The sequence below is a fragment of the Phalacrocorax carbo genome, chromosome 1 (assembly GCF_963921805.1).
Source record: "Phalacrocorax carbo chromosome 1, bPhaCar2.1, whole genome shotgun sequence".
NCBI classification, from domain to species: Eukaryota; Metazoa; Chordata; class Aves; order Suliformes; family Phalacrocoracidae; genus Phalacrocorax; species Phalacrocorax carbo.
The window spans coordinates 109,626,476-109,639,343 of record NC_087513.1 but is presented as its reverse complement, the minus strand read 5'-3'; the positions used below and the strand labels follow the sequence as shown (position 1 = coordinate 109,639,343).

Sequence of the window (12,868 nt, the reverse complement as noted above, 5' to 3'; positions counted from 1 at the left end):
ACATTTCTGTGTTTTTACTTATTCTTTTTCTGAGACATAATCTTAAGTGTTTCCTTTCTGAAGAGATTTCTTTTTTTCATATTTGCATATCTTGTGCATGAATGTGACTGTTCAGGAAAGTTGCAAAAACCTATGTCAATGAAGTTTTATGGTGTAATTAATTTACAAGCTCCTCCTATAAATATCTATTCATGTGGATTATTACCCTCCTTTTCAGGTTGTGTCTTTTGTCAGTCCTTAATTCATACAAGATTTCAAGACAGAAATGAAGCTGAAAAAAATATCTGATGAGAAATATGTTCCTTTTAGTTACTATGAAATTTTGTTTGCTTCTCTGCTTGCAGCTTTTATGTGTGTTTGTGTTGGACTGATTGTACTTTCATGGTTATCAATCCAGGAGTTAGAACGAGGTAAGTAGCCAAACTTTAACCTTTTCAGGAGTTCTTCAGTAGACATTCCAACTTCAAAGCCAGTGGTGTTGCGTTGTAATTACATTTCATATTTCATGCTATGCTTTTAATGATAGAGGGTTTTTAATGGGATTTTTTGTTTGTTTGTTTTCCACCTCTTCTGCCCTGGGGATTGATGTAAACAAAATAGGCATAAATACAAGGACTTGAAGTGTGTCCTGAAGCCATAGAAAAGAATTTTCCTGGTTTAGACTTTGGGAGAGGTCCCTGGAATGCAATCCAAGCTATGAAGCTTTGTTTGTTCAATTGTATCAACTAGAGAAGGTAATATGGCAAGTTGTGAATTTTTGCTTTTTTTCCACATGTATGAAGCTTGACTCAGAAAGATATTGATAATCCACTGAAGTCTGTGGGGAGTTCTAGGTATTCTACATCTCTTGGAATCTTTTCATTTTTATAAAAAAGAAATATTTTAAAGTTATTTATTGCTGTGAGAGAGATCATGCATTAGACAGTCAGCTCCCAGCCCTGTGTACAATTAGGATAAAGTCATTCTTAAGATTTAGCCAATGCTCAGATAGAATGCTCAGTGATAGAATCAATATTCTACTGTATGGTATACTGATACTCAAAGTAAATTAAATTTAAAAAATTGATGTAGTATGATTTTCAAATGGGACTGAAATTTTGGTTTGGAAATCTTGTGGATATATGTTAACTGTGCCCGGGTAAGGCTACACCTGGAGTGCTGTTTCCAGTTCTGGGCTCCCCAGTCCGTGAGATATATGGAGCTACTGGAGAGAGTCCAGTGAAGGACTGATGAGATTGTGGAGTCTCCATCCCTGGAGATAGTCAGAAGCTCTCTGGACATTGTCCTGGTCAACTGACTATAGGTGGCCCTGCTTGAGAAGAAGGGTTGGACCAAATGACCTCCAGAGCTCTCCTCCAACCTCAACCCTTCTGTGATCTAGATTTTTTATTGGAAGGATATGTATTGAGGTCTATGGAACCCTCACAGCTAATAGCGAAAAGATGTTTTGAAAAGGGGTGAAGGAACCAGGTTAGGCAAAAGGTTCAATAAATATATTTTTTCCTTGTAGTGATTTTTGTAGCCAAAAAAGTAATTCAGATGCATTGAAGTTTTCCCTGCCTTCATTAACCAAAAATACATATTATTTCATACTAAAACACATGAAGACTAAACTAGCTGTAAGCCATATTTTAAAAAACCCTGTTTTGTCAGAATAATCATGTTTATTCCTTTAGTTGCTATTGTTTTTCGTTCCAGGTTTTAAAACTTGTTCTTCCAACTGTCTTTCTTCCCCTCTTACCAGACTACTGTCACATTTCAGTAAAATAAAATAAGCTTAAAGGTAATGATGGTCTATTACTGCATCTAGTTAGAGATGGGCTTTAAACTAACTACTTAAATTTTAGAAAATGAATAGACAAGAATTGTCTATGTAAAACATTATTATAGAACATGATTATAAAATAATTTATAAAAAATAAAATTTTTATCATAAATTATAAAAATAATTATAAAAATTTTTTGAAAAATTATATCTTACATATATAACAAAAAAGGTCTTTGCTACTTAAAAACATTTGTTTATACAGATTTTCAGTTGTTGCAAGGATAAATGGCCTTCAAACAAGCTCAAAGTGCTCTGCTGTTACTAGTTGATAGCAGCAAATTGGCATCACTAGACTGTGCCATCCATCACAAGCTGTTTATTATAGTATCTATTAGTTATCTGCTTTTGTGTTAAAATTAATCTTAGATGTTAATGCCTTCAAACACAACCTAAAAATACCACTGGTACTGTAACTGTTAAGCAAAAGGAATTTTCTATCAATCAACCACATTAATTCAGGTCTTATCTGAAAATTTCCAGTATGTTACCCAATGGGCAATATTTTTAATGTCTAATGAATTACTTTATGCATACCTCATACGCTGTAACATACAAGATTAAATTTGCAGTAAGGACCAATTATCTAGTTTCCTCATAAACCCTCCCAGCAATTAATGCATGTATTGGTAAGAAAGGTCAGGTAAAAACAGTTTAACTAGTCTGACACTAGTATTTGCAGTGTATGCATCAAAAACAGCATACATTTATATAAAAAGTGCACAACATTTAATGCAGAAAGTGTGAGGTAATAATTCTTAATTTTTTTAATCCAGAACATACAAAAAACCTCATAATTCACTATCATTCTTCCCATGTATCTTTGTCCCTTGTGTTACTCATAACTGGACGTACTATTGTCCCCTTTATCTATTCACCGTGCTGCTGAAAAGCAGCATTTAAAAGAGTTTGGAAGCAATGAAAACCAAAGAGAAATAGTATTAATAAAAAATATATTTACAGTTGTAACTATTTTAAACATTGAAAAATGTCTATCAGTTTTTTAAATCAGCACTAGGCAAAACATCTCTGATTACAAAGCAAAACAGAAAGCTGAAAGTTATTGTACTGATGATCTGTGTGGTATAAAGTCTAATGTAAAGGTTTTCATTTATTTCTATATAATTGAAAACATTGATTATTTTTTTTTTAATTATCTAGCTGAAGCAGATGGGAATACTCATGGATACATGGGAACCTTTAAAATACTCTCTGGAACATCACTGACTCCTGCTTTGCAAAACAGGTCATCAGCTGATTTCAAAGTCCTTGCCTTTGATGTTGAACAATTGGTAAGAGCATATTGGTCTTCGGTTAATTCAAAAGTATGTGGTAAGTTCCTTAATTCCCTAACGTGACATGCTGTTGATGGCTTTTTCCTCTCTCCAAAATGAAATATTTCAGGTCCTAAGCCTGGTCAAAACCCAATATATTGCTTATTCATGAAAATCAATGAAATATGAAAGAAAAAGTTTGCTTCTGCAGTCTAGACTTGGGAAGCAAAATTTATTTACTATTAAACCTGAATGCAGTGTGGAAATGGGTGTATTTTTAACTACTGTATTGGTTCAAGATTTCTCTTTTCCATATAGATACAGCAAGTCTTTCAAGCAAGTGATCTGAAAAATGAATTTGAGAGATGTGAAATTTCCCATTTCAAGTAGGTACAGTTCAATTAAACTTTTTAAATAAACATTAAAAGTCCTCACTTAGCTATTTCTCTCAGGGCTGCTTATCAATACTTTGTTTTTCAAGAGATCTTTAGGAACATCCTGTATTATTCCTTTCACATCTTCCATCTTCCAAGTGCTGCTGTGGGAAGTTTGACGTGAATGTGTTGCCTTGACCAAATCAGTAAGGCTAAGCCTTAAGACCAACTCACAGAACTTCTATATTTAAAAGAAATGCTAAAATATATATATTTTTTTTTTCCCCCTGGAGGCTTATTAGTTGTGCTGTGTTTGCAGGATTGTTGGTCCTTGCCTTCTAGAAGGAAGTTCAGGTTAGAGGTCTGCTGGCATAAGCTGAGATGAATGGAAATATACTCATATGTCCCTATGGACATGGATCCACTTAACTCATATTCCTTAGGGTCTTAGCAAGTGAGGCTGTCATTTGACACCAGGTAAAGCTGTACCCTGTGTGTCCTAAAGAGACCATAAAATAGGTACGGTAAGACCTGCTTCTATATTAAAGCTTGTTTGACTTGATTTTTCAATATTCTATTATGTTAGTTGTCCTACTGACAGCAGCTGGCAAAAAAAGTCCAGTACATGCAGTAAGGTCTGTAGTGTTAATTCTGTCTGAACTGTTCTTAATAAGGTCCTGATTTAGCAAAACACATGTAATATGGTCTCCCATTATTAAACAGTTTCAGTGCTATCCACAACATTATAAACTCAAGGTGAATTATGTTTTTGTGGTGGTTTTTTTTGTTCTATTGTTGTTTTCTTTTTTCTACAGGAAATCTGAAGACAGACATGAAAGATTGAGGAAGTCAGAGACTGGGTAATTGCATATGACAAACTTTACTTAAAATATGGGCAAGAGACAATAATGTTATTAATTCAGAAAATTCTTCTGTGGACAGTGAATATATGAAAAAATACATCTTTAGAGATTGGATAAGGCCCTCTATAGAGCATATGAAGCTTCAAGATGTATCTTTCCTCCAAAAACATCCTTTAGGATTTGTCGTGGTTTAGCCCCAGTCAGCAACCAAGCACCACGCAGCCGCTCGCTCACTCCCCCCTGGTGGGATGGGGGAGAGAATCAGAAGGGTAAAAGTGAGGCAACTCATGGTTTGAGATAAAGACAGTTTAACAGGTAAAGCAAAAGCTGCGCGCAGAAGCAAAGCAAACCAAGGAATTCATTCACTGCTTCCCATGGGCAGGCAGGTGTTCAGCCATCTCCAGGACAGCAGGGCTCCATCACGCGTAATGGTTACTTGGGAAGACAAACGCCATCACTCCAAACGTCCCCCCCTTCCTTCTTCTTCCCCCAGCTTTATACACTGAGCATGACGCCATATGGTGTGGGATATCCCTCTGGTCAGTTGGGGTCAGCTGTCCTGGCTGTGCCCCCTCCCAGCTTCTCATGCACCCGGCAGAGCACGGGGAGCTGGAAAAGTCCTTGACCAGTGTAAGCGCTACTTAGCAACAGCTAAAAGATCTCCACATTATCACCGCTGTTACCAGCACAAATCCAAAACATAGTCTCATACTAGCTACTACGAAGAAATTTAACTCTACCCCAGCTGAAACCAGGACAGGATTAGAAGAAAAAAATGTAATAGCCCTTGGGACTCTCAATTTAGAAAGAAAAATGTGAAAGGACAGTGAAGAAGGTAGGAAACTAGCTAGAAAGGGAAGGATATCAGTTTGTGCTTAGCTTGCTTGTGGAAAAATACTTAGACTGGGTGGCAGATCTCACATTATCATCAGTAACTTAAGTTTTAAACAAATAAAGGTCTAATGACACACTGTGATAGGCAAGACCAAAAGAGAGGACAAAAGATTAAGACTCTAGAAAAACTGGCAGACCTTGAGAAATTAATGATATAATTAGTTGTCTTGTATGTGAGACCACAAAATTAAAGTGCACATTACATGACAACAGATGATGCAATTCTGTGATACCAGCCATTCTTGTGACATGAATGTTTTCTGTAAATACATAAAGTGCATAAATATTCAGAGGAGATAGTTCAGTTGAATGACCATACTTGCAAAAGAAAAATGGATACTAGCCAACCATGGATACATGTACATTGAAAATGGGAAGCAGATTTGAATTAGAACGCTCTTTTGATTGGAATAGTGAGGGCATAAACTGTTGGTGGAGTATGTTCACTTTATGAAGGATTTTATAACATCAAGGGAATGGAGTACACAGTGGCAGGAGTACATCACTTCCAGGTTTGTCTCCTTGGGAAGGTAGATCCAAATAGCACAATTCGGTTTCTGCACATAGAATGGGACTAGTCTCATCAAAATTTGGGCTTTGAAGATGGAGACATCTCTGAGCTAGTTGCTCAAGACTCTCTTGTAAGTGATGGGTTTTTAGAGTTTTCTCATCTGGTCAATTTAGATGCCCTTTTTAGGAGGAGATCAATTATGCCAAAGAACAGCTTATTCATTTCCATCAACTACAATGGGTATCTAGATATCTGCACTGTAAATATCTACATTTGGTAAAACCAATTCTGCCTGTGTCTTGACACTAATATCACAGAAGTCACAGAAAATCTGTCGTCAGTGAATGTTGGATCTAGCTTTTAATACATCAGTAAGGATCTGTCTGCATTTTTCTGCTTTGAAATAATACTTGAATATTATTTTGTCTCAGAAATTATTTTCTAGTTGACTTTTTTCATTTAAAAAGTGTTTACCCCTTTGGGTAATCTCCTTGTTATTTCACCCTTGAAACTCTGCTGAGTCATAAGGATAGCAATAAAAGCTTTTGTTTACTCAGCATGGCCTAGAGGTTATCAGAAACATGTAAGAAATTAAAGAGGAGTTTTTCCATATATTGCAAACTGCAAACTATGCTCAGCAAAATTGCAGGATTAATCACCCCTTATCAAAAAACACTGCTGAGTCAGTTGCAATTGGGTTGTATAAATACTTAAGAATAAAAAAGTGCACCTAAACTTAAGTAAATGGAGAAAAACTTTAATAAGCATCATACTTTGACACTATCTTAATCTGGCTACAAATATAAAACTTAATAGTATCTTGAAAGGACGGGAGCAAGCAAAGAGGCAACACTCTGGATAATTCCATATTATTTCTAACAAATTCAAAATTTATTTTGGAATTCAGGCCCCACTAGAAGTTAAATGGAGTTTAACCACTGATTTCAGAATACCTGTGCTTTCAGCCATTACTCTTTCCTTATGAGTCACCCAGCAGATCCTCACAGATGCAGAATCCACAGATGATGTTTGTTTTATGGAAGTGATGACTCTGTATTATATTTTTGTAACATTAATATATTGTATAATTTTCATAACACTTCAAGGTACACCATCAATATTTTAGGATAAACTAGAAGACCTGTTGAATAACATTAAACCCACTTCTCCTTTAGTTTATTCAAATTCAGCTCCATTCCAGCATTTGATATGAATGCTGAGAGGTTTTTTCCATTATAAAAATAAGAGTAGATAAAAAAAAAAATCTGTTTCTCCAAGGTTCAAACCTACCTGTTAATTAAGAGGTGTTTCTTTATGTGCCATCTTTCCCAGCCAACACTTAAAGATACTCTGACTTTGCAAATGGAACCTGTGTTGGAATGAAATATTGTGTAGATGATGTCACATATCAGATTTAGTTCATTAGTTTGCATAACTAATCACCTTCTCTGTTTTTTATTGCTAGGGTTGTTGTGATCTTCAACCTTTATTTTACCCACATGGTAACAGCTGAGAAAGTTAAAAATGAGCTGGTTTTGGGTATCAGCGCAAATAAAACTAATCTTACCCAGACTTTGAAAATTGATATCAACAGCATACAAGTCACAGGTAATGCTATTAAACATTTTTTCTCTGTATGAGTCCTTGAGAACTACAGGTAACATGAATGAAAACTTTGGCTCCTAAACAGCAACGGGATTGTGACTTATGCTCATGGGTGCCCTCCTTCCCCATTACAGAACTTTCAGTAGCAGCTGAAAGAACCATTTACAACCTTGTCAACTAGAAAGTATGAGTCAGCACTGTGTATGTACACTAAGGAGGGAGTAAATGGCAAAGTAGTGATTTCCCAGTGAAAACCACTCAATTTAATCTCTTTTATGTAACATAACATTTGCAATTTTGTTATCCCTCAAATTAAAGCAATTAAGCCCCAGCTGTGTTGTTTCATAAGTAAATGTAATTATCATTTTATTTTGCTAAAGGGTAAGGTAGAGGGCTCAGCCTCACAGTGAGTGAAGACTCAGTGATTGAAAAGATGTCAGTAGGAACAACAAAGTGAATAGAGAGTGTGGCTTCTGGAGAAGTACACCCAAGGCACTGACTTCATATTCCTCTAAAGCTTAGGTAAAGCGTAAAGGGAAGAAAAGGAATATGGCCTTAAAGACGAGGTAGTTTTAAATTCTTCAAATATACAAATATAGTGATTTTATGTAAGTAGTAGAAAATTTATCAAAGCCTAAGTGGAAGCCCAACAAGATCAATGGGGATCCTTGTCTTTTTACCTCAATAAGCTTCAAAACAGACCTTCACTGAGGATGAGGATAAAAAGTAATTTGAATCCTTTGAAGTGGAAGTTGATTAGCTGACATTTGAAGACCTGCTGGAGATACTATTAAGTAGCAACTGATTGCTTTAAGAGAAGTGGGACATCTGGTGTGCAATGTCTCTTACTCTATTCTAAAAGGTGCATTTTTTGCTAAGTACTTCAGATATTCAAAGGCTAAATTCAGAGTCCTGACATCTTTATTTCTCTTTACTGCATGCACCACATATAAGAAGTTGTTCTAAATAACTGCACATCATTGTGAAAAGTGATTTCTCATTATACTTCAAAAATGCCCCCAAAGAAAATTATGAAGAGCTTTTTAAAGATTATATATCTACCGACGAATTTTGAAGCAGTAAAACTTTTCTTGCCTTCAAGTCCTCAAATGCCTCTTTTCACATGATATATCATCTGTCCATTCCGTCAGGAGTGCTTCAACAAAATAACAATTGTAACTAATTAACATTCATAATCATATATGGCACTTTTGCATACTATATCTCAGTACATTCTGCAAGAGAAGTCTTATTCCTATTTCAGAGAGGGAGGGGACTACAACACAGGTATGACTTGTTTGAAATCACAGTTTTCACAGTGATTAAAAGTACCTTTCTTTCCTGAAATTATCCCAGGTTAATTTTAACTCATTTATCTGATCTAAATACTGTTCTATAAGACACAGGTGCTCTGAACATCTCCATAGTATGAAAAGTGTCAAGACAGAGATTTCCCAGATGAAGACATTTTATATGCAAGAAAATTAATAGGGATTGAGGATTGAAAGGGATTAATATAGACCTTTTCTCCTTAGGAAGATCATATAGTTTGAGAAAAGGCTGGGAACAGGGTGAGGTGGTCAAAAGGAGGGCAGCAGTACACTGCTAGTGCTTCAAAGAGACGTTGTTACAGCTGCTTTTTTTTTAACCTTTCCTTCTCTGGGTTGTATAAAACTAGATACCATGCTCTAAAAGGAATTTATAATGAACTTGCTTTCTTCTAGTGGCTGCTGAAAATCTTACTACAATGATGCCTTTAACTTCATCAGGTCAGTATCTTTCATAAAACAGAAACTATGTTTTGTTATCAATATAACATGAAGGAACGGAAGACTTGCTATTCAGCTGATATAATTTAGTAAAGCTGCGTTGGCTGTAGTTAGGGCTTGACTGCTAGTGTCCATTCAGTGATAGTTAGCTGCCCTTCATAGTTTCTGATCATTTGAGAAAGCAGTGATCTGAAGTCAGTATGCAAAAGCTCTAAGAGCTTAATTAGTGGATCAAAAGAAAAGTTGAGTCTCCACCAACCAGCTGAGTTGCAAACTGACTTGTTTGCAGATTTAGGCAGGTAGATGAGGCTAGGGCATCCACTTTCATGCTGTCATTGACAATATACTGAGCAATGTTGATTTATAGACTTTCAATCTACTGTCATTGGAAGTCTTATGACACTAGGGTATGAAGCGGACACAACTCCTTGGTCTCACAAACACACTGAATACAAACCTGCCGAAAGTCAGACAGCTGACTAATACAGTAGGTGCTTTGCAGCACTAGATGCAGGTAGAATTGTCAGATACAAACTGCATACAAATTATCACATACAAATTCTCCAGGGCAGGGTACCAGACCAGGAGCTGTGTGCAATTTATGTGAGCTAAAGAAACGCACCTATGAATATAGGACCCAAGCATTTATTGATATTCTAATTACAGCCATAGCAATGAAAGTGCTATTATTAGACTAGTTACAAGCCTACTAACATGTATAATCCACAGTGTACAATTACTACAGCTTATTCCCAATGATACAGTTAAAACTGCTAACATAGGAATTTTCCCCTATCTATCCCGTCCTCTGGTATGCTATCTGAATGCTCCCCTGAGTTCCAAGTTCAATGTTGCTAATCTTATTCAAGAAGAAACTGAGAGGTGGAGGGGAGGTGTCAGAGTAAAGTGAAGGGAGTTGTCAGCACTCAAGGCTGGAATAGAAATAATGTTCCTGGTGTGGACTCTTTCCCCCCGGTCTTGCTTCTGCTCGGGGTAGTTTTTATACGTTTTCTAACACTCTCTGCTTACTTACTCATTCTGGTTTGGGCCAAACCACAGAGTAACAGAATCACAGAATGGTAGGTGTTGGAAGGGACCTCTGGAGATCATCTCGCCCAACACCCCCCTGCTTGAGCAGGCACACCCAGAGCAGGGGGCACAGGAATGCGTCCAGGCGGGTTTTGAATGTCTCCAGGGAAGGGACTCCCCACCCTCCCTGGGCAGCCTGTGCCCCTGCTCTGGCACCCGCACAGGGAAGAAGTTTTTCCTCATATTCAGGTGGAACTTCCTGTGTTCCACCTTGTGCCCATTGCCCCTTGGCCTGTCGTTGGGCACCACTGAAAAGAGCCTGGCCCCATCTTCTTGACACCCACCCTTCAGGTATTTATAAATACTGAGGAGATCCCCCCCTCGCTCTTGTCTTCTCCAGGCTAAACAAACCCAGATCTCTCAGCCTTTCCTCATAAGGGAGCTGCTCCAGTCCCCTGATCATCTTGGTAGCTCTCTGCTGGACTCTGTCCAGTAGTTCCCTGTCTTTCTTGAACTGGGGAGCCCAGAACTGGATGCAGCACTCCAGATGTGGCCTCACTAGGGCAGAGTAGAGGAGGCGGATAACCTCCCTTGACCTGCTGCCCACAATTCTTTTGTATTAACGCACCCCAGGATACCATTGGCCTTCTTGGCCACAAGGGCACAGTTCTGGCTCAGGGTCAGCTGGCTGTCCACCAGCACTCCCAGGACCTTCTCAGCAGATCCGCTTTCCAGTAGTTCAGCCCCCAGCCTGTACTGGTGCATGGCTTTGTTCCTCCCCAGGTGCAGGACCTTATATTTGCTTTTGTTGAATTTCACGAGGTTCCCCTCGGCCCAGCTCTCCAGCCTGTCCAGGTCTTGCTGAATGGCAGCACAGCCTTCTGGTGTATCGGCCGCTCCTCCCAGCTTGGTATCATCAGCAAACTTGCTGAGGCTACACTCTGTCCCTTCATCCAGGTCACTTATGGCTATGTTGAACAGGACTGGACCCAGCACAGACCTCTGGGGAGCACCGCTAGTTATGGGTCTCCAACCAGACTCTGCGCTGTTGATCATGGCCCTCTGAGCTCTGCTGTTCAGCCAGTTCTCAACCCACCTCACTGCCCACTCATCTAACCCACACTTCCTGAGCTTCCCTGTGAGGATGCTATGGGAGACAGTGTCAAAAGCCTTGCTGAAGTCGAGGTAAACATCATCCACTGCTCTCCCTTCATCTACCCAGCCAGTCATGCCACCACAGAGGCTATCAGGTAGGTCAAGCATAATCTTCCCTTGGTGAGTCCATGTTGACTACTTCTGATAATCTTCTTTTCCTCTACGTGCCTGGAGATGACCTCCAGGATGAACTGCCCCATTGCCTTTCTGGGGATGGACGTGCGGCTGACTGGCCTATAGTTTCCTGGGTCATCCTCCTTCTCACCTTTTTTGAAGACTGGAGTGACGTTGGCCTCCCTCCAGTCCTCGGGCAACTCTCCTGTCCTCCATGACCTTTCAAAGAGAGCGGCTTAGCAATAGCATCCACCAGCTCCCTCAGCACTCATGGGTGCATCCCATCGGGGCCCATGGATCTGTGGGGATCCAGTTTGCCTAGGTGATCTCTGACCCAGGCCTCCTCAACCAAGGGGAAGTCTTCCTTTCTCCAGATTTTCTCTCTCTCTCTCCTCTGGGGGCTGGGGTGCCTGAGGGCCAGCCTTAGCAGTAAAGACAGCCTTCAGTAACTCTGCCTCCTCTGCATCCTGCATCACCAGGGCCCCCACCTCGTTCAGCAGTGGGCCCACAGTTTCCCCAGTCTTTCATTTACTACGGGTGCATTTGAAGAAGCCTTTCTTGTTATCCTTGACATCCCTTGCCAGATTTAGTTCCAAGCGGGCCTTGACCTTCCTCGTCACATGCCTGCATACCCTGACAACGTTCCTATATTCCTCTGAAGTGGCCAGTCCCTTTTCCACATACTTTAGGCCTCCTTCTTCTTTCTGAGGTTTTCTAGAAGCTCTTCACTCATCCATGCAGGTCTACTGGATATTTTGCTTGACTTCTTCCTCACAGGGAATCTTGCGTTTGGAGGAAGTGGTACTTGAATATTGTCTGGCTCTCTTGGACCCCGTTACCTTCTAGAGCCCTAACCCATGGGATTCCTCCAAGCAGGTCTTTGAAGAGGCCAAAGGTAGCTTTCCTGAAGTCCAGGGTTGTAATCCTACTTGTTGTCCTGCTTTTACCACGCAGGATCCTGAACTCCACCATCTCATGGTCACTGCAGCCAAGGCTACCCCTAACCCTCACATCCTCAACTAGACCTTCTTTGTTTGTTAGTATAAGGTCCACCAGCACATCTTTCTTCATTGGATCCTCTACCACCTGTGTCAAAAATTATCCTCGATGCTTTGCAGGAACCTCCTCCATTGTGCACACCTCGCCGTGTTGCTTTTCCAGCCAATATCTGGGTGGTTGAAGTCCCTCATGTGAACCAGGTCCTGCAACTGCGAGGCTAATTCCAGCTGTTTGTAGAAGGCCACAACCACTTCCTCTTCCTGTTCAGGTGGCCTGATCCCACGATATACCAAATTTTACCATATGTGGTACGTTTACATCTCCTGTATGCTTGGGTTCCACTCAGTTGACCCTAAAACCATCATTATCCACCTCACATGTTACTTTAGTGAGATCACATAGTAATTGGGCATTTGTGATTTACGCTTTTCCACTGATGCCTCTGTCACTGTCCTG

The 12,868-nt window shown here is 39.6% G+C and overlaps 1 protein-coding gene across 1 annotated transcript in view; it reads left to right on the top strand.

The window, feature by feature from the left end:
• Positions 1–265: 265 nt before the first annotated feature.
• TMPRSS15 (transmembrane serine protease 15) overlaps positions 266–12,868 on the top strand; it is a 59,924-nt gene continuing 47,321 nt past the window's right edge. Inside the window, 6 exon segments of the mRNA XM_064443439.1 lie at positions 266–410; positions 2,987–3,117; positions 3,418–3,485; positions 4,289–4,333; positions 7,207–7,349; positions 9,071–9,119. Coding sequence (XP_064299509.1) covers positions 266–410; positions 2,987–3,117; positions 3,418–3,485; positions 4,289–4,333; positions 7,207–7,349; positions 9,071–9,119 — 581 coding nt within the window.